The sequence below is a fragment of the Mauremys mutica genome, chromosome 25, assembly GCF_020497125.1.
Source record: "Mauremys mutica isolate MM-2020 ecotype Southern chromosome 25, ASM2049712v1, whole genome shotgun sequence".
NCBI lineage: Eukaryota > Metazoa > Chordata > Testudines > Geoemydidae > Mauremys > Mauremys mutica.
In genome coordinates, this window is record NC_059096.1 from 1,302,388 (window position 1) to 1,328,680 (window position 26,293).

The following is a 26,293-nucleotide window of genomic DNA, read 5'->3' on the forward strand; positions in this document are numbered from 1 at the left end:
GGGTAATTAATGCCGATTAACATTGTAACCTGTGGATTCTTCTCAGGTAACAATTCCCCAGGGTTGGCGCCTGCTGCTGCGCTGCCCTGCACCTGCCTGCGGGGCTGGAGCTGGGGCATCTGCCAAGCCAGCCATGGCACCGGGGGGATGGCAGGGCAGGCGTCAGCAGTGGCAGAACTTGCTTCTCGTGGGCTCTGCGCTTCGCCCTGGAAGCAGCAAAGGCTGAAGTTACCAGCCTGGGCCAGGACGCAGAGTGCAGGGCTCGGCAATGGGGAGGCCCCTGGAACCAGGCTGCTCTGGGTGGCAAGGGGCTGAGTCCTGGCTGGTGTCAGCCAGAGAGGCAGGATCCTCATGCAGCCACCTCAGTGCATCCAAGCCCCCAGCTATCCCAGCCCTGGGCTCCCCCCCGCCCAGCTCTGCCAGTGCCCTTAACATTTGGGTGGAGAGAGACCTGGTGAATTATCATCTTCCTCTGGGAGAAAAAGTATTTTCTAGCCTGAAGGTCCCTCTAGGGTCAGGCGGCATCTCGTTAAACCCCCAGCACAACAACACCCCCCCCCCCCGCATAACTCATGGCCCTTCTCGGCTCGGGGGGGGGGGGGATCAGTGGGGCGGGGGCAAATAGCCCATCTCCTACTGCTCCAACCACAGGGCCCCTTCCAGCCGGCTGTGCCCCAATCCCACCAATTCCGGGGGGCAGCCTGGCTCCTGGGGAAGGGCAGCAGCTGGGCGGCCCATGGGAAGGCTGGCTCCAGCCCCAGGCAGCCTTGTTCCCACGACCCCGGGGCCAGCCACTCCCTCAGGTCACGCCTGGCAGGGATTTTATCAGTTTGGCCCCCTGCCTGCTGGGAACACAAAGGCTGGGGGGCGATTGGCATCTCAGAGCTGGGCTGGGGACGCTCAGCCCCCCAGCCAGAGACTCCCCCAGTCACACCCCCATAGAGTTCCCAAGCTCCCTAAGCTACGGTGATGGGAAATGCACGCCCCAGAGGGGAACACTGCCCCCTCCCGCCGGCTTCACCGCCCGGAGATCATTTCCTCTCTGAGCTGCCTTTTCCTGCCTGATTTACCAGCCAGGGTGAGGCCACCAATTCACTCAGCAGGGTTGGGGGGAACTGGGAGCCAGTTCTGAGAGTGGGACAGGATCTAGTGGGTTAGAGCGGGGAGGCCTGGGAGCCAGGACACCTGGGTTCTATCCCCAGTTCTGAGAATGGGACAGGATCTAGTGGGTTAGAGCAGGAGGGCCTGGGAGCCAGGACGCCTGGGTTCTATTCCTGGCCTGAGCAGTGGCAAGTCAACCTCAGCCCCGGTGTAGACAGAATTCCTCCGTCAACCTGGCTACTTCCTCTTGGGGAGGTGGGTTAGCGACGCTGCTGGAGAGTCCCTCCCTGGCACAGGCAGTGGCTGCACTTCAAATGCTACAGCATCTCTGGGTCAGTCCAGAGTCAGGGTGGGGAAGGGGTGTGACTCCAGCGTGACCGGGGCCAGAATCTGGCCTGTGGGCTAGTCCAGGCCCATTTCAACCCCCCTTGTTTGAAGGGTGCAGGGACTGGGTGCTGGCCTTGAGCCCGGGCTCCCGGGGAGATTTGTGGAACTGGTCCCGTTTAGGGACAAAGCAATGTGGCCCCAGGGGAGGGGTCTCCCCCGGGAGAAGGGGGGTCTGAGCTGGGGGCAGAGCAGTGGGCCAGCCCGGAGCCAGTCACCACTGCACTGCCACCCGCAATAACACATGAAAGAATTCAAGTGGAGAGGCTTTCATGAGACTTGGGGCAAGTGTGCCAGGCAGGAAATGCCTGAGCATTGCCAGGGGAACCCGGGCCAGCTCTGAGCCCGCCGGCTCCTTCCCCGTGGGGAGGGGCAGCTCAGGCCCGGGGGCGAGACCGAGGCCAGGACTGGCCCCGGCCCTGCCCTTGCTCTGGAGGAGGAGCTGCAATGGCCAGGACGTGCAGGTCTGGTCTCCCCTGGGGGCCCTGTCCCAGCACCAACATTGCCCACTCAGACCCAGGCCCACGGGCCAGAGCCCCAGGGCTGGTCAAGTTACAGTCTGGGCATTTCGATCCTTGGCAAAGCCCCCCAGCTCCTGGTGGTGCCCCACTGTCAGCCCATGTCACTCCTGTGCCTTCACGCCGCACCTCTGCCCAGCCATCATGCCATGCCACTACCCTGCCTTCACACCAGGCTGCATCGCTGCCCAGCCGTCACGCTGCACTGAGCTGCTTTGCTGATGCGGGGTCCCACCCCAGAGGCAGCTTGTGATGGGCCATCAGCCTCCAGCACACGCCCTGGTGGCCCTGCCCGTGCCAGCCCGATACTCAGAGCCAGGGTCTAAGAACAAGAGGCCTCCTTGGTGGGGTTTCATTAGTTAACTCCTTTTACAGGGTACAATCCCCCCTCGTTAGCCCCTCAATATCCAGCCCTTCTTCTGGCTGGGGGCTAACGCCAGCAAGTGTCACCTCCCACGTGCAGGCCTTGAATCCTGCCTCCCCCCGGAGCTGGGTGACACATCAGGCCCTCTCTAGCCCTCAAGCAGCTTGTTCCCCCAGCCCCATCGTACTCACTTCTCTTCACCAGCCAGCAGCTCCTGCTAAGGTCCCGGGAGCTCTTATCTGGGAGCCCCACCTCGGGCCACCACCTGGCAGCCTTTGCTGGCCCCAAGTCCTCGTTAGCCAATGAGCTGCCAGGCGGCCCCCTAGCCAGGTCATTGCTCGCAGGTGGGCCAGGATGGGCTCCAAGGGGTGGCGACATGCGACATGGCTGCACTGCGTGGCAGAGGGAGCGACGCTGCATGAGCACAGCCTGGGGCCGACCCTCCGGGGAGGGTGAGGGCCCATGTACCCCTCAGTGCATCACTTACCCCAGGTCAGTGAAGTCGTCAAGCAGCATGTAACAAGCCCTGTCGGAGATCAGCACTAATCTCCTCCAGCCCCCGCCCCAATTAACCGTCATTAAACCCGCTGCCTAATCACCCCCAACATGAGCTGAGCAACCCACGGTGCTGCTGGGCCCGGATTACCAGATCCTCACCCTTCTAAGTGATCCAGAGCAGAGCCCAGCCACCGGATCCCTGGCCCCAGCGCAGGCCCTTGGCTGGCTCTGTCGGCCTCAAGCCTTGGGATGTTTCTAGGGGACTAGGGAGCGTTCGTTTCCCCATTCGGTGCTGACCTCACAGAGCCAGATTCTTTATGGAGCTTTATCCCCCGGCCAACCCCCAGGCCACGACTCTGCCCCGCGACTGCCCTCCAAGGCTCCACGGCTAGTCCAGGGCAGAGATTCCCCCCTTTTCCTTCACAGCTGGACAGGACCATGACTCTGGGTTTGGCAGGGGCCTGCTGGGCCGCCCAGTCCCTTGGCTCTCCCTGCTGCACAGGGACTGTCCTCTCCCTGGCTGCGGCTCCTACCAGCTGGGGGGGGGAGGGGTCCCCAGCTGGGATGGGCTTGGTGTCTCTTGATGGGCGCTCCATGGAAGCTGGGCCTCCCCAGCCTGGCAGCCAGTTCCCTGCGTGGCCCAGTGCCACATGCCAGTGGGAAGGGTGGCGGGGGGGGCGGGGGGTTGGAGCACTGCGCCATATGTGAAACAAGCCCGTGGGGCTGTATTGTTCCCTTCCCCAGTCGCAAACGAGTCCAGACAGGCAGCTCCGTCTGCAGCAGCAGCAGCCACTCACCACAAAACTGCAGGAGAATTGTACTGAGCAGCGATGCCAGCAAGCGTGTGGGGCATGGTGCCACCGGCCCGGCAACCCAGCCTGCAGGGGGCACCTGGAGACACTGCGGGTTGGGACTGAGGGACAACCAGCAGAGCTGGGCGCTGGCAGAGCCCTAAGCTGCACAGATCAAGATTTGCCCTTGGAAGCAGGGAGTGGCTGGTAGGGAGCTGGTGATAGGCAGGGCCCTGTGGGGCTGAGCCGTGGCCCATAACGCGGTGGGGCAAGGCTTACGCCCTCCCTGCTGGGGGGACAACGTTCCCGTCTCCGGGGCCATCCATCAGGCACAAGCACAATGCCTCTCCCATGATCTCTCCTCGCTGGAGCCCCGCTTCACAGCGTCCGGCCCCCAGCAGCGGCCGTGTCCTACCCCAGAGGTGGGAGCGTTTCATGGACGGAGGAGGTGGGTGCTGTGCATGGTAGCAAAGCCCCTAGGGAGACAGGTGTCCTAGAGATGCCAGGGTGATTCTCCACCTGCACCTCTGGTTGGCTCCTTGCTCCTCTCCAAGCATCGCGGCCAGTCACAGCCTGAGAACCGGCCCCTCTGATTCCTGCCGCATCCCCTGGCAGGTCTGGTGCTGGAGGCAGAAGCTCAGATGGTAACTTCCCTCCAGCAGGCAGTGCCAGCCAGGCCCGACCGGCTTTGCTGAGGTGTGAAGCAGCAGAGTCAGTGTGCACCAGTGCTGAACACCAGCCCGGCCAGGTCCCAGGGGGCTCAGCCTGACCCCAGCGGAGCAGCATCTGTGCGCGGTGCCCGGAGCTGAGCAGAGCCTTGCTGGGGACAGTCAGACCATGTGGCTGCACTGTGCTCTGATAACTTGACTCAGGGAAGCAAACGGGTGGGGCCTGGAGAACTGGAGGCAGCAGCTGGTGGGACTGTGGTGGAGGATGCTCCAAAGAGGAGCCAGACTAAACTCCGCCCCTTGCCTTGCCCCCTGGCACTTGGTGTGGCCTCTCTGGATCCAGATCCTCCTGCTGGGCCTCGCTCTGCACTGGCCAGCTCCCTCTGCAGCCTGGGGGCCGTGCTGACCCTGTACACACCCCGCCGGGCTTCCCTCCCAGCCACGCTTGGCTGGGGCCGGAGGAGGGCACAGGGCTGGCATGCAGAGCTCTCACCCTGGGCACCAGACAGACGGGCCCACGAGATGCCCTATCACCATCCCTGGGGTAGTTACTGCGCAGGCTTCTAAGCAGCAGGAAGGCAGGTGGATCCCAGCTGGGCCTGCCCAGGGCCGCTCCGAATGGGGTAATGTCTGCGGCTGACTGGCTAAAGCCACAATGACATCACGCTAGGTGGCTGAGACCCTGCCTTGCAGAATGACGTCAGAGCCAAGCGATTCAGGGCCTGGCCGGAGCTGGGTCCCGTCGGTAGGACTGCGGTTAATACATTCCTGGAGTTAAGGCAGGAGGGAGCGTTAGATTGTCTGGTCTGGCCTCCTGCATGGCACAGGCCAGAGAGTTCCCCCCGGTTCCCCCGCCCTGAGCCCAAGAGCTGGGCTCTGACTAAAGCATCGCCCAGAAAGGTGCCAGTCAGGACCTGCAGAGCCCAGGAGATGGGGAACCCACCAGTGCCCTGGGGAGCTTGTTCCAATGGTTAATCACCCGCCCGGTTACAAACCGCGGCCCTGTGTCTAACTGGAATTTGTCTGGCTGTAGCTTCCAGCCGCGGGTTTCCCTGTTCGATTCAAGAGCCCATTCGCGCTGGGTATTTTCTCCCTGTGAAACGTGCTGTGCCCAAGTCCCCACGCAGTCTTCGCTCTGAGACGCTGACCAGTTTGAGCTCTTCGAGTCTCGCTGTACGACGTTTCCTCTGAAACCCTTCAATCGTTTCCTCTTTTTGGAGGCTTCTCGAGTCGCACGTTCGCCTCGGCACCAGGCCCCAACTGCAGCTGAGCTGTCGGCCTGGAAGGGCCAGAGATCCCAGTGCTGGATGCAGGGTCCCGCAAAGCTCTGAGGCCCAGCGCCTGCGTTTGCAGCGTTGATTGCAGGGGGTGGGTGTCTCTCTCACTGGTGCTGCTCCACCCACCCAACCCCCACTCAGAGTCATTTCCTCTGTTAGACTGCGGCTCAAAAGCATCCTTCTTCCTCCCAGCTCTGTCTGGAGCAATCCCAGGCAGTGACAGAGCTTTATAAATATCATGGGGATGACGTCCCTCACGTCCTGTAATTAACCGTGATCTACAGGGATTCCCAAGTGTGGGGTCAGGTGCCGGTTTCCTTATGGATTAGTAACTGGGGAGGAATTCTGAGCACATAGGGTGACAGTCACCCTGGTGTAGGGCAGGTGGCGAGCCTGGGTTGAAATGCAGTGGCAGCTGTCCCGTGAGGCCCTGCTCCAGACCCATGCAGCCTGTCAGGGCTTTGCACACTTGCCTCACGGGGGTTCTCTGCTGCAGCTCATTAAGCACCAGGATCGCAGAGCCAGAAACACATGGGCAGTGCTGCAGGGGGTGGGGACGGGGGGAGAACCCAGTGCAAACCCTGCCCCACCGGTGCACCAACCCGCTCCCTGTCCCCAAGCTCCATTCAAGCACGTGAGAGAGGGAGTCTCTGTAGCTTGTAGTGCAAGAGAAGGTGCAGAGGGCGCTGGTGCTTGTTCACGGGCTGTTTGGATGCTGCTGAGGGCACCAGAATTCCCCTCTGGAGGAATGTCTGCGAAACCTCCCTTCTTAGCTCTGGCTTTGCCAGTCCTTGAGCAGGCTAGACCGTGAGCATCCCACGAGCCTGAGCAATGCCTGGCTCTCAGTGGGGCCTGCGCCCGTTACCACAGTACATACTAAATAACAAGGGGCTGTTATTGTAGGGTCGACTGCAATACACCTAACAAACAAGGGTTTGTTACTGTAGGGCTGCTCCTGCCTGCCTGCCGGCCTCAGGCCTGTTCCTGTTTTGTATGGAGGCGGGTGCCCGGTCCGGGCTGGGGAGTGAGCTGGGGGCAGGGGCGGGTGCCAGGTAGAGGTGGTGCTTTTGCGGCTGGCCTGTGCCCAAGAAGGGGGTGCAGAGCTGCCTCTCCCCAAGGAGGCCTCACCTGGGTGCCCAGGTGTGTCCCCCGCCCCCTCCCCCCCCAGGGGGTCCCAGGCATGGTCTGCAGCACGGACAACCCATCCCCAGCCGCCGCCGCCGCCGAGGCAGGGGGAGGGACCGGGCCTGGAGCCGCCCCCGAGAGGAGGAGACACCGCCCGTGACACCGGGCTGAGCGGCCCCCCCGGCCCTGCCGAGCCAGACTTCGCTGCAAGGCGCTGGCCCGGCGCACAGAGCTGCCCCCGGAGTCCGCACCGACCCGTCCAGAGCCGCTGCCCCCCGCCGGGCCGCCTCGCCTGGGACTGGGCCAGCGCCGAGCACCGGGCCCCGGGCGCTCCGCACCAGCCCGCTGCGGGCAGCATGAGCCGCCAGGGCATGGCCGCGCACACCCAGACCCGCATCCGCACCGACCGGTTCGCCGACAGCTACGCCCTGCTGGGCAGGGAGCTGGGCAGGTGAGCCGGGCCCCCGGCCGGGACCCCCTCGCCGGCCGCAGCAGCCACAGCGGGGCGGGGGCTGCAGGTGCGGGCTGGTGTCACCTTGTACCTGTGGCGGTGCCTGACCGCTCAGCTCGGGCGGGACTTTGTTGAGCAGCGTGTGAATAAGTGTGTGGGGGGGGTGTCGCTGTGTGTGTGTCACTGTGTGTGTGTTACTGTGTATCAGTGGCACGGGTGTCACTGTGTGTGTGTTACTGTGTGAATGGCTCGGGTGTCGCTGTGTGTGTGTTACGGTGTGTCAGTGGCACGGGTGTCACTGTGTGTGTGTTACTGTGTGTCAGTGGCATGGGTATCACTCTGTATGTTACTGTGTGTGTTACTGTGTGTCAGTGGCACGGGTGTCACTGTGTGTGTGTTACTATGGGATGGCTTGGGTGTCGCTATGTATGTGTTACTGTCTGTGTGAGTGGCTCGGGTGTCTGTGTGTGTGTGTTTGTGTGAGTGGCTTGGGTGTCGCTGCGTGTGAATGGCACAGGTGTCACAGTGTGTGTTACTGTGTGTGAGTGGCTCAGATGTCGCTCTGTGTGTGTGTTAGTGTGTGAATGGCTCAGGTGTCGCTGTGTGTATGTTACTGTGTGTGAGTGGCTCCGGTGTCGCTGTGTGCGAATGGCACAGGTGTCACAGTGTGTGTTACTGTGTGTGAGTGGCTCAGATGTCGCTGTGTGTGTGTGTTACTGTGTGTGAATGGCTCAGGTGTCTCTGTGTGTGTGTTAACGTGTGTGAGTGGCTCAGATGTCGCTGTGTGTGTGTGTTACTGTGTGTGAATGGCTCAGGTGTCGCTGTGTGTGTGTTAACGTGTGTGAGTGGCTCAGATGTCGCTCTGTGTGTGTGTTACTGTGTGTGAATGGCTCGGGCGTCGCTGTGTGTCTCCGCCTGGGGAAGCGTAGCCCAAGTGCTGTTTTGGGGCCTCTCGCCCTGGCTGCGAGCACCCGTGGTGGCGGTGGAAGGTGGCAGCGGGCTCCAGGCGCCCGGGGGGCGATGCATGTAGCCTTGCTCGGGGCTGCACTGCTGGTGCCCGGAGCAAGGCCAGGGAGGGGTGAACAAACCTGCCCTCATGGGTGTCACAGCCCAGGGCCACTGAGGCAGGGGCCGAGCCTGGGGCCGGGCGGGCTGTGGCAGCAGCACTTGGCTGAGAGCCGGGGATGGGGGTGGTGGTGAAGTGCCCTTGGGGGTTGTCTGTCACTCTGCCGCCTGGGGCTGGGGTGGGGAGGCCGCCTTGCTGGCACCGCCAGTGTCCTCGGCTGACCCCGGGGCCAGGCTTGCAGCAGGGAGCCGGCCACAGCACGGACTGGGGCGTGGGGGGATGCCACTGAGATCTCCCTCCACTCCGGGGCATCAAATAACCCCCTGGGGGGCATGGGAAGGGCCTTTCCTGGCCCCTCTCCTCCCTTCACTGGTGCTGCTGGCACCAGCCCAAAGTGCCCAGATCGCGCTGGGGAGCCTGGGCGGGGGGGGGAATCCAGCAGCTTCTGGTGAAGGGAGAATCTCTCTTGTTGCACGCACCGCAGCCCCACACCGGGGCAGAGAGCCTGTAACCCCGCCCCCTCCGGACAGAGAGCCCTGCCCCCTCCCCCGGGCAGAGAACCCTGCACCCCCATCCCCCTGAGACCTTCCCCTGGCGCCTGGCTTTGCCAAACGCTGGCTTTCACACCACTGAAGTGCAGTTTGGTCGTAGCTGCCCAGTGCCAGGTGGGGGGAACTGGGTGCAGGGAGGCCCCCCAGCATTTTAGGGCTCTGCAGACAGTCGGAAGCCGAGCACGGTGCGGTTTCTTGCTCAGAGCAAGTCGCTTGCTACCTGCTGATTTCCTGCTAGCCAAGACGAGACAAATCTCCCTGACCTGGGCCCTGGCAGCTCTGCACAGATCAGGGTCACAGGGTGCTGAGCAGGTGACGTGCCCTGTGCATAGCACGGGCAGCCACCGCCATGGGGTAGCTCCGTATTTAGCAGGCTGCTGGTGCTCTGAAAGCAGCCCTGGATTCCCCAGGGCTGAGGCCGGAGCCGGTACCCACCCTGGCTATCTTTAGCAGCACAGTCTGCCCGGGACAGACGGCTGCAGCTGGGTTCTTGTGGCGGAAGCTATTTCTGAGCCGGAGCCTGGTGCCCTCGCTGCCTGGAGCCTGGGCCAGGACTTGGCATTTCGCCGTCTGAGCCATTGTGCCAGCCGCCTCTTATCCTGGTCCACACTGGCTGCTGCCCGCCCTCACCAGGGGGATAGTACCTGGCTCCCACCTTCCGACCCTGAGAACGTCACCCCGGGGCTCCTTTCCAACGGTGCCTGTGGCCGGTGCAGCCCAGATGCGGCCCCCTTGTTTCTGGCAGAGCCACATGATATGCCCAGCTACCCCACCCCAGCATCTGAGCCTCGCAGTCCCTGGTGGATTGTGTCCCCCCAACCTCCCCGTGAAGAAGGGAACAATCACCCCCATGCTACAGCTGGGGACTGAGGCCCAGAGAGATGAAGGGACTCAGCCAAGGCCACACGGGGAGTCTGTGGCAGAGAAGGGAACTGACCCCAGGTCTCCAGTGTCCAGCCCAGTGCACAGTCCTTCCACCACCGGGATGAGCAGCCAGAACCCTAGTGGGGGCTGTGCAGCCAGCTCAGCTCCCCGCCCCTCAGGGAGCGACGCCTGCGGGAGCTCTTGCCCTCCGTGTGCTTTTCTCCAGAAGAATTTAAGCATGAAGTTCAGAGCTTGTGAGTGAGAGACAAACTGCCCAGGGCTGTAGCCAGGCCCGGTCCTGGGCAAGCTTCCTGCAACAGCTCTGCTCTGCCCCTGTACCCTGACCCGCAGCCCCCGCTACCCCCCCGGGCAACCCAGACACACGCTCTGCTCTGCCCCTGTACCACCCCGACCCGCAGCCCCTGCTACCCCCCCGGGCAACCCAGACACACGCTCTGCGGTGCCCCTGTACCCCGACCCGCAGCCCCCGCTACCCCCCCGGGCAACCCAGACACACGCTCTGCTCTGCCCCTGTACCCCGACCCGCAGCCCCTGCTACCCCCCTGGGCAACCCAGACACACGCTCTGCTCTGCCCCTGCACCCCGACCCGCAGCCCCTGCTACCCCCCCGGGCAACCCAGAGACACGCTCTGCTCTGCCCCTGTACCCCGACCCGCAGCGCCTGCTACCCCCCTGGGCAACCCAGACACACGCTCTGCGGTGCCCCTGTACCCCGACCCGCAGCCCCTGCTACCCCCCCGGGCAACCCAGACACACGCTCTGCTCTGCCCCTGTACCCCGACCCGCAGCCCCCGCTACCCCCCCGGGCAACCCAGACACACGCTCTGCTCTGCCCCTGTACCCCGACCCGCAGCCCCCGCTACCCCCCCGGGCAACCCAGACACACGCTCTGCGGTGCCCCTGTACCCCGACCCGCAGCCCCCGCTACCCCCCCGGGCAACCCAGACACACGCTCTGCTCTGCCCCTGTACCCCGACCCGCAGCCCCCGCTACCCCCCCGGGCAACCCAGACACACGCTCTGCTCTGCCCCTGTACCCCGACCCGCAGCCCCCGCTACCCCCCCAGGCAACCCAGACACACGCTCTGCGGTGCCCCTGCACCCCGACCCGCAGCCCCCGCTACCCCCCCGGGCAACCCAGACACACGCTCTGCTCTGCCCCTGTACCCCGACCCGCAGCCCCGCTACCCCCCCGGGCAACCCAGACACACGCTCTGCGGTGCCCCGCGACCCCGACCCGCAGCCCCCTCTACCCCCCCGGGCAACCCAGACACACGCTCTGCTCTGCCCCTGCACCCCGACCCGCAGCCCCCGCTACCCCCCTGGGCAACCCAGACACACGCTCTGCTGAGCCCCTGCACCCCGACCCGCAGCCCCCGCTACCCCCCTGGGCAACCCAGACACACGCTCTTCTCTGCCCCTGTACCCCGACCCGCAGCCCCTGCTACCCCCCCGGGCAACCCAGACATACGCTCTGCTGTGCCCCTGCACCCCGACCCACAGCGCCTGCTACCCCCCCGGGCAACCCAGACACACGCTCTGCTCTGCCCCTGTACCCCGACCCGCAGCCCCGCTACCTCCCGGGCAACCCAGACACACGCTCTGCGGTGCCCCTGTACCCTGACCCGCAGCCCCCGCTACCCCCCGGGCAACCCAGACACACGCTCTGCTCTGCCCCTGTACCCTGACCCGCAGCCCCCGCTACCCCCCGGGCAACCCAGACACACGCTCTGCTCTGCCCCTGTACCCCGACCCGCAGCGCCCGCTACCCCCCCGGGCAACCCAGACACACACTCTGCTCTGCCCCTGTACCCCGACCCGCAGCCCCTGCTACCCCCCGGGCAACCCAGACACACACTCTGCTCTGCCCCTGCACCCCGACCCGCAGCCCCCGCTACCCCCCGGGCAACCCAGACACACGCTCTGCTCTGCCCCTGCACCCCGACCCGCAGCCCCCGCTACCCCCCCGGGCAACCCAGACACACGCTCTGCTCTGCCCCAGTCCCCAGACCCGCAGCCCCGCTTCCACCCGGGCAACCCAGACACACGCTCTGCTGTGCCCCTGCACCCCGACCCGCAGCCCCCGCTACCCCCCCGGGCAACCCAGACACACGCTCTGCGGTGCCCCTGGACCCCGACCCGCAGCCCCCGCTACCCCCCCGGGCAACCCAGACACACGCTCTGCTCTGCCCCTGTACCCCGACCCGCAGCCCCCGCTACCCCCCCGGGCAACCCAGACACACGCTCTGCTGTGCCCCTGCACCCCGACCCGCAGCCCCCGCTACCCCCCCGGGCAACCCAGACACACGCTCTGCTGTGCCCCTGCACCCCGACCCGCAGCCCCCGCTACCCCCCTGGGCAACCCAGACACACGCTCTGCTCTGCCCCTGTACCCCGACCCGCAGCCCCCGCTACCCCCCCGGGCAACCCAGACACACACTCTGCTCTGCCCTGTACCCCGACCCGCACCCCCGCTACCCCCCCGGGCAACCCAGACACACGCCCGCAGCCCCTGCTACCCCCCGGGCAACCCAGACACACGCTCTGCTCTGCCCCTGCACCCCGACCCGCAGCCCCCGCTACCCCCCTGGGCAACCCAGACACACGCTCTGCTGAGCCCCTGCACCCCGACCCGCAGCCCCCGCTACCCCCAAGCTCCCTAGACACAAGCTCTGCTTGTGCCCCTCAATCCTGACCTGCAGCCCCCCCACCCCCAAGCCATTGCTGTTCCGGGTCCCTCTCGAGCAGGGACAGTACATCAGGCTGGGCTGGGATGTGCATAAAGAGGAGCCAAGTCCCTTCTGATGGGGAAAGACCTGCCCTCGCCCCAGAGTGCTGGGTTCAGAGCAGCTGGGCCCTGCTGGGCTCCATGCTGCCCATCCCCTGGCACTGTCTGAGCTGAGCCATAGTTCGAGGACCCGCCTGGGAGTCCGGCTGAGCACAGAGCTGGGAGCTTGGCCCAGGAGGGTGCAGAGCAGCTGCTGCCCATGTCTGCAGGGCCCTGCAGGGAGCCCCGGGCTCAGAGAGGGGAGTCCTGCCATGCTCATGCCAGGTGCCAGGTGCCAGAGTGGCTGGGGCCAGCTGAACAGTGCATTGGCCTTGCCCATACCCCTGTGTTCCCCTGAGAGCCCTGGGACACAGGGCAGGTTGTGGGCTCCCAGCGGAGAGCCAGCAACCCTGGGCCAGCTTCTAAGGGTGACTCCCAGGTGAGACTGACCTGGGGTGTGTGACAAAAGCACATCAGGGCTGGGCTGGCAGGGGGGTGCGGGCAGGACTGAGGGGCCCTGGCAGAGCTGGGGGTGGGGAGCCCAGGGCTGGGCTGGCAGGGGGGTGGGGGGTCAGGACTGAGGGGCCCTGGCAGAGCTGGGGGTGGGGAGTCCAGGGCTGGGCTGGCAGGGGAGTGCAGGCAGGACTGAGGGGCCCTGGCAGAGCCGGGGGTGGGGAGTCCAGGGCTGGGCTGGCAGGGGGGGTGGGGGGTCAGGATTGAGGGGCCCTGGCAGAGCTGGGGGTGGGGAGTCCAGGGCTGGGCTGGCAGGGGGGTGCGGGCAGGAGTGAGGGGCCCTGGCAGAGCAGGGGGTGGGGAGTCCAGGGCTGGGCTGGCAGGGGGCTGCGGGCAGGACTGAGGGGCCCTGGCAGAGCTGGGGGTGGGAGTCCAGGGCTGGGCTGGCAGGGGGGTGCGGGCAGGACTGAGGGGCCCTGGCAGAGCCGGGGGTGGGGAGCCCAGGGCTGGGCTGGCAGGGGGGGTGGGGGGTCAGGACTGAGGGGCCCTGGCAGAGCCGGGGGTGGGGAGTCCAGGGCTGGGCTGGCCGGGGGGGGGGGGGGGCAGTAATGAGGGGCCCTGGCAGAGCTGGGGGTGGGGAGTCCAGGGCTGGGCTGGCAGGGGGGTGCGGGCAGGACTGAGGGGCCCTGGCAGAGCCGGGGGTGGGGAGTCCAGGGCTGGGCTGGCACACGCTGAGGGTCAGGACTGAGGGGCCCTGGCAGAGCCGGGGGTGGGGAGTCCAGGGCTGGGCTGGCAGGGGGGTGCAGGCAGGACTGAGGGGCCCTGGCAGAGCTGGGGGTGGGGAGTCCAGGGCTGGGCTGGCAGGGGGGTGCGGGCAGGACTGAGGGGCCCTGGCAGAGCCGGGGGTGGGGAGTCCAGGGCTGGGCTGGCAGGGGGGTGCGGGCAGGACTGAGGGGCCCTGGCAGAGCCGGGGGAGGGGAGTCCAGGGCTGGGCTGGCAGGGGGGGTGGGGGTCAGGACTGAGGGGCCCTGGCAGAGCCGGGGGTGGGGAGTCCAGGGCTGGGCTGGCAGGGGGGGTGGGGGGTCAGGACTGAGGGGCCCTGGCAGAGCCGGGGGTGGGGAGTCCAGGGCTGGGCTGGCAGGGGGGTGCAGGCAGGACTGAGGGGCCCTGGCAGAGCCCGGGGTGGGGAGCCCAGGGCTGGGCTGGCAGGGGGGTGCGGGCAGGACTGAGGGGCCCTGGCAGAGCTGGGGGTGGGAGTCCAGGGCTGGGCTGGCAGGGTGCTGGGGGGGCAGGCCTGAGGGGCCAAGGCAGAGCTCCGGGAGGGGAGTCCAGGGCTGGGCTGGCAGGGGGGGGGGGGGGTCAGGACTGAGGGGCCCTGGCAGAGCCGGGGGTGGGGAGTCCAGGGCTGGGCTGGCAGGGGGCTGGGGGGTCAGGACTGAGGGGCCCTGGCAGAGCTGGGGGTGGGGAGTCCAGGGCTGGGCTGGCAGAGGCTGAGGGTCAGGACTGAAGGGCCCTGGCAGAGCTGGGGGTGGGGAGCCCAGGGCTGGGCTGGCAGGGGGGTGCGGGCAGGACTGAGGGGCCCTGGCAGAGCCGGGGGTGGGGAGCCCAGGGCTGGGCTGGCAGGGGGGTGCGGGCAGGACTGAGGGGCCCTGGCAGAGCCGGGGGTGGGGAGCCCAGGGCTGGGCTGGCAGGGGGGTGCAGGCAGGACTGAGGGGCCCTGGCAGAGCCGGGGGTGGGGAGTCCAGGGCTGGGCTGGCAGGGGGGTGCGGGCAGGACTGAGGGGCCCTGGCAGAGCTGGGGGTGGGGAGTCCAGGGCTGGGCTGGCAGGGGCTGAGGGTCAGGACTGAGGGGCCCTGGCAGAGCCGGGGGTGGGGAGCCCAGGGCTGGGCTGGCAGGGGGGTGCGGGCAGGACTGAGGGGCCCTGGCAGAGCTGGGGGTGGGGAGCCCAGGGCTGGGCTGGCAGGGGGGTGCGGGCAGGACTGAGGGGCCCTGGCAGAGCTGGGGGTGGGGAGCCCAGGGCTGGGCTGGCAGGGGGGTGCGGGCAGGATTAAGAGGTCGGGGTGTGTGTGTGGAATCTTCCAGCCAGAATCATCGTCTCTCTGCTTTACAAATTCCCTTCCTGGCTGTTTACAAGCAGCCACCCAGAAGCTGTTGGAATCTCTGGGTTTTGGGCACGAAGTTCTGAGTCGGGGCCATTTCCAAACTTTCTGGGGCCAAGCGGCTGTCGCCAGAGGTCGCCCTGAGAGCGGCCGAGCGGCTTGGGGCTGGGCTGTGACGGGCTCGTGGGGAGCCAGCTCTCCAGTTCTGTCCAGTGGTGCAAACAGGGGCACTGGGGGAGCAGCCGGCCGAGGGGCCTGTTGTCTCTCGCTAGCCTCATCCAGGCCACTTGTCTCCGGAGCCCGTGGGCAGGGGGTGGCTGCCTGGCTGCTGGGACAGGGCCCAGAGACTGCGTGCGACAGGTCGGGACTGGCTCGGTGGCCTGGCCTGTGACGCGCCGGGGCTAGTTCCCTGGGTAGCTCCTGCTAATTGGGAGCAATTTGCTGTGGCTTCGTCCAGCTTTTCTTCGGGGCCAATGATGCGAGACCAGGGCGGGAGTCAGGGTGTGCTGAAAGCTCAGGCTGGGCCGTGGCCTTGGTGCTGGCTGATGCACGGGAGGGGCTGGCACAGCGTGGGGCAGGCTGGCAGGGGTGAAGGGCTGCACGCTAGGGGGCTGCTCTGTGCCAGGACGGGGGTGGCCTGTGCCAGATGGTAAAGGCCCGTCTCTCTCTCACAGCCAAGGGGCGGCTGGGCTGGGGCTTTGCCTGGAAGCTGGCGGGTTCTGTTTGGGCTTATGGGGTGGTTGGAGCCAGAGCTGGGGGGTCGGGGTGAGGAGGAGGTGGCTGCGATCCTGGGCTCCAGGGGGTTCTGGCTCGCAGGAGGGGCGGCTGCTGTCTGGATGCGTCTGGGGCCGTGTGGGTCGGTCGGGACCCACATGTGTGGCACAATCAGCCTGTGGGGGAAGCGCTGGCCCGTCTCCGAGCGCCTGCTGGCTGCTGCCCCAGGCTCTCCTGGGGCTTGGCGGGCGCAGCGCAAGTGGGCCTGTGCCCGCTCCCCTCGGGGCTGTGGTTGCGGCGCTGTGTGCTGGGGTTCTGGGGTGCCCCCAGCTGCCGCTTGCTCAGGAGCTGAGCCTGGTGCCCAGGCCACATGGTTCCTATTAGACGAGGGGTTCCTGGAAACGGCAGCAGGGAACGTCTCTGTTTACACGGCGAGATCCCAGGATCCTGGCTCCTCCCTGCCCCTTCTGCCTGCAGGGTGGGAGCTACCTCCGCCCCTGCTTGGTGACTCTTTCCCCCGGGTGCAGATCTGCAGGGCACTCTCCTGGCAGGGGGACTGGGACAGGCCAGGGAGCAGGAGCCCCGGGGTCTGTTCCTGGACGTGCTGTGGATAATGGGGGTACCTGGCCTTACCCCTGCTCAGGGGGCCTCAGGGGAGCTGTAGGGTCTCCGCAGTGATGGGGGCTGGGTTAGCCGAGGCCCGTGCACCCCCTTCCCAGCAGCACGGCTGGTTGCCCTGAATAGAGCCATCTCCGCCCTCCCTCTCACCCAGCCCCCCCACGCTCCCCACTGCCGGGCCTCCCTGTCAGCGCCAGGTCCCTGAGTCGTGGAAGCTGCACCTTGTGGCTCTCACAGCTCAGGGGTTCATGGGGGGCTGGGCCCGTGGGGCTGGCTGCAGAGGGAGGGAGGGCAGGGGGGCCGTGCTGCGTGGGGAGGGGGCGTGATGATGGAGGGGCCGGGGCCAGCCCCTGCTCAGTTCCCTGATGGCTCCTCTCCGCAGAGGCAAGTTCGCGGTGGTGAAGAAGTGCCTGGAGAAGGCCACGGGCCGGGAGTTCGCAGCCAAGTTCCTGCGGAAGCGGCGCAAGGGCGAGGACTGCCGGCTCGACATCATCAACGAGATCGCCGTGCTGGAGCTGGCCGCCCGCAGCCCCCACGTGGTGGATCTGCACGAGGTCTACGAGACGCCCGCCGAGATCGTGCTGGTGCTGGAGTGGTGAGTGCCGGGCCGGGGCTCCTCGCTGCCATGGGCCTGGGCAGACGGGGCCCCCTCGCTCCTCGGCCCCATGCTGAGCCCAGCGGGGTCCCTACACTGCCTCACCCCTCGCCTGGGCTCGGACCCAGCCCCTCGCTCTGCGGGGTGAAGGCTGCAGGCTGGGTCCTTTCCCTGGTCCAGCCAGTGGGGTCGGCAGGGGCAGGACCCTCTACAGAGCAGGGCATGGTCTCGCGGTGCAGTGGGGGAGGTTTAGGTTGGATATTAGGAAACACTTTCCCTAGGAGGGTGGTGAAGCCCTGGGATGGGTTCCCTGGGGAGGTGATGGAATCTCCTGCCATAGAGTTTTTTTAAGGTCAGGCTTGACGAAGCCCTGGCTGGGATGATTTAGTTGGGGTTGGTCCTGCTCTGAGCAGGGGGTTGGACTAGACACCGCCCGAGGTCCCTTCCAGCCCTGAGAGTCTGATTCTCCTTGGGGCTGCAGGGGGGTGTCTCTGATCAGGGCCCTGCAGCCTCCTGGGGCCTAGAAAGTGCTTTCCGGAGCCCTAGAACAGCCTGTCCATAGAGCGCGGACAGGGGGTACCTACAGGCTGCGCCAGGGCCTGCGTCAGGGCACCGGCTCCCTGCCCTGCCCTGCCCGGCGCCTGCACTTGAAACCTGCTGCCTCGGCTGGCTGCGTGGCTGGGGCGAGCGCAGCAGGAAGTGACTTAACCAGAGCGTGTCTGAGAAACAGCCTCAGCCCCGTTTCTCAGCTCCCTTTCCGGACAGCTGCTGAGCTCGGGGCCGCATCCTGCCCACACGGCTCCACCACAGGGCCCCAGCTGGGTCCCCCGAGAGCGCGGCTTCCTGTCTGGGGCCTCTGCTCAAACCAGGCCAGGCTCCTTTACCGGGAAACAGACTCAGGTGGTGCCGGGACAGTGACGTCGGGACGGGAGCGGCAGGAGAGAGAAGTGACGCTACAGGGACACACCGCAGGGCTGAAGGGACCGTGGGGCTGACCGTGGGGTGGGGACCCTGTGCTGTTGGTGGGGGAGGCTGGTTCTAGGAGCCCGGCTGCCCCACTGCAGTGGGAAAGGAGCCCTCGCTACTGGCAGGGCCTCTGGACGGTCCCACTCTCTGCCCTCCAAAGGCTGGTGGGGTGGGGAGCACCCCCAGGGAGGAGGGAGAGCTCGGCCTTCACGGACCAAGGCCTGGGGGTAATTCCTCACTCAGGCCGGGTCGGAACCGGTGACCCAGAGGTGCTGGGACTGGGACCCATCATGGCTGCTCCTGAACCCCCCTCGCTGGCCCTGGGACAAGTGGGAGGGGCTGGGCTGGCGCTGGCTGTTGCTGACATGGTGCCATGGGCACGTGAGGCAGGCTGGGCATCTGGGTAACCAGCACGTTGGGGGTGGATGCTACCCCGGGCCCTTGTGCCAGTATAAACCCAGCTAATTACACAGCCCCTGATGTGGTGCTGGCAGCAGGCACCTGACCAGGCAGCTGGGGGACCCCATGAGACCTGGGCGTTCCTGGCAAACACACCCCTCCTCGCTGGGCACGCAGGCGGAAACAGAAGCTTGCAGCTGCTCTGGGTGTTTTTGGAAAGCGCCTCGCTGGCCCGGTGGGCCTTGGGTCCCTTGGAAAGACAGAGGGATTCTGCTCCCCGGCCACCGCCAGCGCGCTGGGTGGCCGTGGGGAAAGGCGCGTGGGTGGCTGTCTCTGGAACACGATGCTAGCTCGGTGTCGAGTTCCCAGAAGCAGCTGGTGGTTTTGTGTGCGTGTTTTCTGCGCTCAGAGCGGGGCTGTGATCTGCTCTCGCTGTAACCACAGCGTGAGGTGAGCAATGCAAACCTGCCCGTCAGCACGCTCCCTCCGCTCCTACAGCAGGGCTGACGAGCCCCAGCCCAGATCAGGGCCCCACGGTGCGCACGTGCAGCGCCTAGCGCAGTCCCTGCCCCACAGGTGACAAGCTGAATAGACAAGACAAGGGTGGGAGAGGACCAGAGAGGGGAAGGGACAGGCCCAAGGTCCCACAGCAAGTCAGGAGTAGAACCCAGGCCAGGGCCCTCACCACTGGGCTTTGCTGCCTCTGATGTCACCTAGCGAGTCCCCCCAGATTTGGGGAGCAGCTCAGCCTGGAGTGACCCCCCTCCGTGGCCTGGCCCACACTGGGAATTGGCCCCAGTTCCTGCAGTCGCAGAACCCACAGCTCCCTGCCTGTGCAGGCTGCTACCACATTGCTCTGCTCAGGTGCAACCGCGCACACAAAACCAGGGCACTAGGAAGCCAGCCCCCTGCAGCCCAGGAAAGCCACCATCTGCCCCCTCCCTTCCCGGCTTCAGGCAGGTGCCACAGGGCGTGGCTGCCCGCTAGCCTCCCCCGCTGGCTGAGCGTGGCACTGCAGGAACTCCCTGTCTCTCAGGTTCACTCCTCCAGCTGCCTCAGTCACAATCCAGTCCCCTTCCAGGGTAACAAACCTCCAAACAAAACCAAGGCTGCATTCACCCCCTTGGGCTCCCTTCGGCCAGTCCCCTCAGAGTTACCTCGCTGTCTCCAGAGTAGAGCCCTGTGTCCCACGCACCTTCCCGGAGCCCCCGACAGCCCAGCCCAGCTGCTCTCTGTGGTTCCTCTACGCAAACTGAGGTCTCAGCCCCTCCAGGGCCATCACCGCTCTGATCCCAGCCAGCTGGGGCCAGCAGCGAGCCCAGCTCCCTTTAAAGGGCCAGCCAGCCTGCGCTGGGGTTAGCGCCAGTGATGCACATTGTGGTCTCCAGAGGGAAGAGGCTCCTGGGGTGGCAGGGCCGGGGATGGGCAAAGACCCACCTGTCCCGCTGGGGCACCTGGATTCAGGCCTGCTCTGAAGCCGTATCCGACCCTTCCCGCCCTCGCTGGTCCCATGGGTGCAGGCTCCCCAGAGAGGTTTCTGGCTCTCCCAGTTCCTGCAGGCCATCCCCTGGCTCCCTCCTGGCCTGGGCATGCCTGGCACTGTGACCCCTTGCCAGGAGGCTGGGGAACAGCCCTATGGGCTTGGGGGCACAGAAACGGTCCCTGCGGCTCCTGGTTAATTGCTGGCAGAGGCTGGAGGGTGTCCTGGGCAGAGCTGCGGGGACACCCCTGGCATGGAACCAGCCCGGCTGGCGCCCAGGAACATGCAGCATCCTGGCTGCTTGGGGGCACGTAGGGGTCAGCAGGATGGGCGTGAGCAGCTCCACGGGACGGTGCCGTGCGCCCCCTGCCGGGGCTGGGCCTGGAGCCGGGCGCTGGGACGGGCACGGCCCTGCCCTCTGGGCGCTGGGGCTGCAGTTACATAACCAGCAAGGAACAGGCCAGGTGTTGGCACTGGCGGCTGGGCCAGGAGAGCGACCTGCCAAGAGCCGTCTCCTGGGATCCCGGCGGGGGGCCAGGGTGGCTGTGCTGACGCAGGGAATGGGGGTGGAGCCCTTCCCCGAGGGGTCAGAGAATCACAGAATCTCAGGGCTGGAAGGGACCTCAGGAGGGATCTAGTCCAACCCCCTGCTCAAAGCAGGACCAAACCCAACTAAATCATGTCCCTGCCCACCGGCCCTTTATGAAACGAGCAGGAAGTCCGGACGCCTGGGTTCCACTCCCGGCACTGGAGGGGAGCGGCCGGGTCTAGAGATTAGCACCAGGGTGGAGGGGGAGGCTGGGAATCAGGTGGCGGAGCTAGGCCTGCGCTGGGGAAAGAGGGGTTAGCGTGTGCTGGTGCTGGGGGGTTAGCGTGTGCTGGGGGTTAGCGTGTGCTGGTGCTGGGGGGTTAGCATGTGCTGGTGCTGGGGGGTTAGCGTGTGCTGAGGGTTAGTGTGTGCTGGGGTGGGAGGTTGTTGGCATGTGCTGGGGAGGGGGGTTAGCGTGTGCAGGTGCTGGTGGCTGCGGGGGGCATTTGCCGGCAAGGCTCCATCCCCCCTCACCTGCCGTCCCCCCCCTTTCAGCGCGGCCGGCGGGGAGATCTTCCAGCAGTGCGTGGCGGAGCAGGACGAGGCCTTCACCGAGCAGGACGTGATCCGGCTGGTGCGGCAGATCCTGCGTGGCGTCGCCTTCCTGCACCAGAACAACGTCGTCCACCTGGACCTGAAGGTACCGGCGGGGCCGGGCTGTTACTGGGAGCAGAGTCTGTCGGGAGGGCGGGACGGGTGGACACAGCTCGGAAAGGGCTGGTTCCCCCAGGGCTCCCCGAACTCCCCCTTGTCCCTACGGTGGTGGGGTCCCTCCCACCCTCCATCGCTGCAGGGGGATGGAGCACCAGCCTCCCGGTCCTCCCGGCTCACCCCCTGCCCCTGCCCGCAGCCCCAGAACATCCTCCTCACCAGCAGCAGCCCCCTGGGTGACATCCGCATCGTGGACTTTGGGCTGTCGCGCCGGGTGGACGCCGTGCGGGAGGTGCGCGAGATTCTGGGCACGCCGGAGTACGTGGGTAAGTGGCACCGTGGCGGGCAGCAGAGACTGGGGACAGGCAGGGGGGGGGGGCACATCCTTGTTGAGCTGCAGACATTGGTCGTGACTCCACGGGGGTGAATCTACCCCGAGCGCCTGGGTTCTGAGCAGTGTGCCCAAGGGTCCCAGCTCCTTGCTCCAGCAGAGCCGGGGACTGGGCATGGGTCCTGCCAGCCCCCCCGGCCCCGAGCCCGTTCAGCCCTGTGCTGAGCTCGCTGCGCAGCTGCTGCCCCCTCCAGCACCCTCTGCTCTCACCGCCGGCCTGGGCGCCCTTCTCGTCCGGGGCAGAGTCGCTGGCACCGCCTGGCACCAGCGGCAGGGCCCGTAACTCCCCTACGTTTCCCTTTGCAGCTCCTGAGGTCCTGAGCTACGAGCCCATCAGCACGGCCACCGACATGTGGTAGGTCTCTGGGGTCCCTCTGCCCTCTCCTAGGGGCATGTGTCAGCTCTGGCCTGTGCGGGGCGGGGGTGGGGTCTGTCTTTTCTCCTGGGGGGTGGGGGCAGGGTAACGGGGTCACGGAGTCCCCGGGCGCTGCTCTGGAACTGCTCCCCACAAAGCCAGGCAGGACTCTGGGGAGCCTCCTCTCCCTCGGAGCAGCCTGTCTGCAGGGCAAGAAGCTCCCACGGCTTCACCTCCTGGGTCTCTCCTTGGAGCATTCAGCATCCTCTGCCCCTCCGTGCGCTTCCCACAGCAAGTCCACCCGGGCGGGGTCCTGGGGAAGCCAGAGGGTCCTGCCAGTCAGACGTGACTCTCAGCCAGCCAGTAACACAGAGGTTTATTAGCTGACAGGAACACGGGCTAACACAGAGCTTGTAGGTACAGAGAACCGGACCCCTCGGCCGGGTCCATTCTGAGGGGCAGTGAGCCAGACCCCCACGTCTGCCCTCACTCCACGTCCCCAGCCAGCCCCAAACTGTCTCATCCTCCAGCCCCTCCTCCTCTGGGCTTTGTTCCTTTCCCGGGCCAGGAGGTCACTTGATTCCTTTGTTCTCCAACACCTTTAGCATCCCCTGGCAGGGGGGAAGGGCCTGGCCATTAGTTGCCAGGAGACAGATTGTCGGCCATTTATGTGCACTGGCCCTTTGCTCTGCAACAATCACATCCCCTTATCCCAGCACCTAGAGACTTAAGAAATGCACAGGGGAAACTGAGGCACCCCTACAGTATTCAGAGGAAACATTAAGAACAGTCCCACTTCGTCACAAACGGCACATGGGGGACTGGTGCGAAGAGGCAGGGGGTGGTGTTCCCCCGCCACAGGTCACCAGGTAGCTGCAGCGTTTGCTCGCAGCGCGTCATCTGCGGAGCTGAGTTCCTGCTTGTCCTGGCACGGGGCACCCTGGGAGACGGTGAATCTCCCCTGGCCCTGCAGATACACTCCCCCCAGAAACCTCTCTGCTCTGCCCCCAGCATCCTTGGCCCTCACCCAGCTGCAGGAGAGGCAGGGGAGCCCACAGGGTGGGTGCAGTGCCCGCTCGTGGCACGACCAGTACTGCAGTTGGGAGCCGCGGAGGGGGGGTACAGGGCTATGTCCCCTCCATGCCCCCACCATCAGCCCCCCCAGGCCCTCCCCTGCTCTGGGAAGGAGTCTCAGCCCGCGGTTGTGAATCTGCCAGCGTCCGGGAGAGGAGCAGGGGCGAAGGGGGGTCCTCGGGCTCAGCCTGGGGAGGGGCGGGAGGTGAGCACAGACCCCGAGTCTCATGGGTTTGGCCTTGACTGCAGGGGCTGCGCCTCCTCCCATCGCTCACCGACCAGGTGGCTAGCGCCGGTGGGAGCCAGGCCCTGGCCCGCTGGGCTCCCCGCTGGCTCTGACCCCAGGGGCTCTCCCCAGGAGCGTCGGGGTGCTGACCTACGTCATGCTGACGGGCGAGTCGCCCTTCCTGGGTGACACCAAGCAGGAGACCTTCCTGAACATCTCGCAGGTGAACGTGCAGTTCCCGCCCGACGTCTTCCAGGGCATCTCGGACCAGGCCATCGACTTCATCCGCTCCCTGCTCGTCAAGAACCCCAGGTACCCGCCGCTGCCCCCGGCCTTGTCACGCCACCCTCGGGCATGTGGCACCCGGGCCAGAGCCTCCCGCGCCTGGGAGAGTCCTGGGGAGGGGGCTCGTCCCAGCTCCGCTGGCTGCCGGGGTGTGGCCTGCTGCGAGCGCAGTGCGGTAGGAAGGCTGGACTCTCGGAGGCGGCCCCCGGGTGGCCATGCGGGAGGGGGGCAGTCGCAGGGGTAGGGCCGAGGACTCCCGGGCTGAGAGCACTAATCCCCTCCCTCCTGCCTGCAGGAAGCGAGCCAAGGCCGAGCAGTGCCTGCAGCACCCCTGGCTGGCCCCAGGCCTGGCCCCGGCGGTGGAGCTGGTGGCCCCAGTGCGGGCTGAGCCGGAGCAGGCCCCGGCGAGCGAGGGCAGCAGTGGCCCCGAGGAGGACGAGGAGCTGGTGCTGGTGGCCTCCTACACGATGCCCTGCCCCTGCCGCCAGCTGGGGGGCCTGGAGGTGCGGGAGACGGAGCTGGCCGGGGCGCGGAAGCCGTTCCCAGCCCTGCAGGAGATCGCCCAGGAGCTGGTGTGCTGAGCCGGCCGCCCGCATCCCCTGTGCCTGCTGCCTTGGAGAGCAGCGCGCCGGACTCGCCACGGGCCCGCCGGGCGCATTTCCGAGCCTGTCCCGGAGTCGGGGCCCCTGGACACGAGAGGGACGGGCCCCTGGAGCGGGGGGCTCCCTGGGAGCAGGAGCAGCTTTGCCTCGGTCCTGGGGGAGCCAGTCGGGCGCCCGGGCTGCTCTGCCCCGTGGCCACGGCTCCTGTGTACATAGCGCTGGAGGGGAGGCCAGAGCCTGTCAGACGGGATAGGGTGGGTCACTGTGGGGGAGGGGAGCCCCCCCATGTCAGTGATGGGGGACGGGAGCCCCCGTTACCAGCAGGAGCTTGTTGGGGTATCACTGCCCCGCACAGCTGGACCAGGCGGTGGCTGCAGGAAGAGACTGAGCCCCTGTGGCCTCTACAGGAGACCAACACCATGGAAAAGCCCTGGGGGTCGCCCCAGAGCCCCCCATTCAAACTGCAACCCCAAATCTGCAGCAGCTGCCCCCAGAGCAGCTGCCGGGCAGAGGCTGCTCAGCTCTGAACCCGGGAAGCTCCATTTGGGGGCTGGCCCCGCCAGCGGGCACTGCAGCACAGGGATGCGCCCCCCCCCGTCCGGTTGTGGGGCATGGAAGGGCCCCACTGCCTGGCCCGGCCCCACCCGGGCAGCTGACCCACGCTTTGCCTCTGGGTTCTGAATTAGCAAATTAGTTACTGGCCCCTTTGGGCCGGGGGGAGGTGGAGGGCTGGCTGCACTGACGCGCTGTCCTGTGCCGACGTGCTGGCCGTGGGGCGAGGCCTGGGGAGGGCGAGGGGCGGATGGCACCAGATTTCTCTGATGGTCCAGGTGCCGATTGCAGGGTAAAGTGGAGCCGCCCCCGCTCTGCCCGTCTTCGCACCTTGGCCTCAGGCCGCCAGGCAGGGACCCGAGGGGGAGCCCCAAACCGGGCGCTCCTGCAGCGGGCGCCTGGCCCAGCAGAGGGCGCCATTGGGCTCCCCCCAAGTGAAGCCCATGGGGCAGCAGCCGCGTCCGGCCCTGGGCTTTGCGGCCGCCCTGCAGGGCTGGCCCCGGGAGGGAACGTGCCGCCGGGTGCCACCTCCTTGCCTGGTTTTTTTAAATAAAGGATTAAAGTTTCTATAAAAATGTTGGCTCCTCCCCAGGGGGTTCCCAGGGGCCTCGTGCCCCACCTGGGCCCCACTCTCACCCGGACAGGCCCAGGGGCTGGGCTGCAGCCTGCAGTGGCTACGGGAGGCTGCCCAGGGGACACCTCTCCCCGCCAGACAGGAGCCTGGGCTCCGTGCGAGCAGCGTGGGGGCTGGGAGGAGCAGGTGTCCCAGGCCCCAGTGACCTGCCGCCTGGGGCCTCCCAATTGCCGGCTTTGAAGTGAGCAGGTCACAGGGGCTCCCCGGCGCCATCGGGGCTGCAGGTCCGGCCAGGCGAAGTCGCGGCGCGTAGGGCAGGTGCTGCGGCCCCAGTGTGACGAGCTCCCCGGAGAGATGGCAGAGCAGGCGGCAGGTGACTCTTAGCCCCCAGTGCCCGCGTGGGGGGGGCTGAGCCCCGCAGCGCCTAGCCTGGCGGGCCGAGCGCCCGGCTCCCTGCCAGGGCCATGACAGCCCAGCGCCCTGGCTGCCTCGCAATCACACCTGGCCAGTCCGGTGCTGCCGGGCGCAGGGGAGCTCAGCAGGGTTTGCTGCTCTGCCAGGCAGACACCAGTTCACCCCCTTCCCCCAGGATGCACCCAGGAAATGCTGGGGGGTCCCTCAGGACACGGACAGGGCAGCGCACGGGGCGCCCCCATCTCAGCCTGCACAGCTGGCACTGGTGGGACGTGGCCTGACCCATGCCCAGCCCTGCCGCTCTGCTTGTGGCTGCAGGAGCGGGTCCTAGGGCAGAAGGAGCAAACCCCGGTGCCCACCTCCCCATCCTCCCCGGGGCTGGCTCTTGCCTCCAGCTCCTGGGCACGCTCGGTGGCTGAGCCCCCTCCCCCCAGCTCGGTGGGCTTGCACAGAGCAGCTTCATCAGGCTCTGCTCCCACATCAGCTGCAGGGAGGAGCCCTGCCCAGCCCAGGTAGGCAAGTCCTGCTAGCACCTAGTGCCTGCTGGGCAGCCCATCTCCATGCACCCGCCCCATGCCAGGTACAGGCACCCAGCGCCCACAACACCCCGCCCCCAACCATCCAGGCAGCCTGCATGGGGGCAGTGCCCCCCCCGCGCTCTCATGGCCACATGCCCTTGGTGACTGGCCAGTGCCTCTGCAGCGCCTCCTGGGGGGCTGCCGCTGAGCACAGCGGCTCGGACCTGCTTTTGGGGGCTCCGCATGGCACCAATGGCCCCCGAGCGCTGCAGCTGCCCCTGGGGAGTGCCTGC

At 66.8% G+C, this 26,293-nt stretch overlaps 1 protein-coding gene across 1 annotated transcript; it reads left to right on the forward strand.

Annotated features, from left to right (window-relative positions):
- The first annotated feature begins 6,904 nt into the window (after positions 1 to 6,904).
- Positions 6,905 to 25,058, forward strand: LOC123356176 (serine/threonine-protein kinase 17A-like). Its single transcript, XM_044999132.1, has 7 exons — positions 6,905 to 7,177; positions 16,712 to 16,924; positions 20,854 to 20,998; positions 21,209 to 21,335; positions 21,707 to 21,755; positions 23,188 to 23,367; positions 23,636 to 25,058. The coding sequence occupies exons 1-7, from the start codon at positions 7,083 to 7,085 to the stop codon at positions 23,919 to 23,921; spliced, it is 1,095 nt and encodes a 364-aa protein (XP_044855067.1). The 5' UTR covers positions 6,905 to 7,082; the 3' UTR covers positions 23,922 to 25,058.
- The last annotated feature ends 1,235 nt before the right edge of the window (positions 25,059 to 26,293 follow it).

What these genes read in the sequence shown, in the direction of transcription:
- LOC123356176 (XM_044999132.1), top strand. Translation starts at nt 7,083, where the DNA reads ATGAGCCGCCAGGGCATGGCCGCGCACACCCAGACCCGCATCCGCACC. An exon ending in GGGCACGCCGGAGTACGTGG is followed by an intron (nt 21,336 to 21,706) that starts GTAAGTGGCACC and finishes TTCCCTTTGCAG; the next exon opens with CTCCTGAGGTCCTGAGCTAC. An exon ending in AGCACGGCCACCGACATGTG is followed by an intron (nt 21,756 to 23,187) that starts GTAGGTCTCTGG and finishes GGCTCTCCCCAG; the next exon opens with GAGCGTCGGGGTGCTGACCT.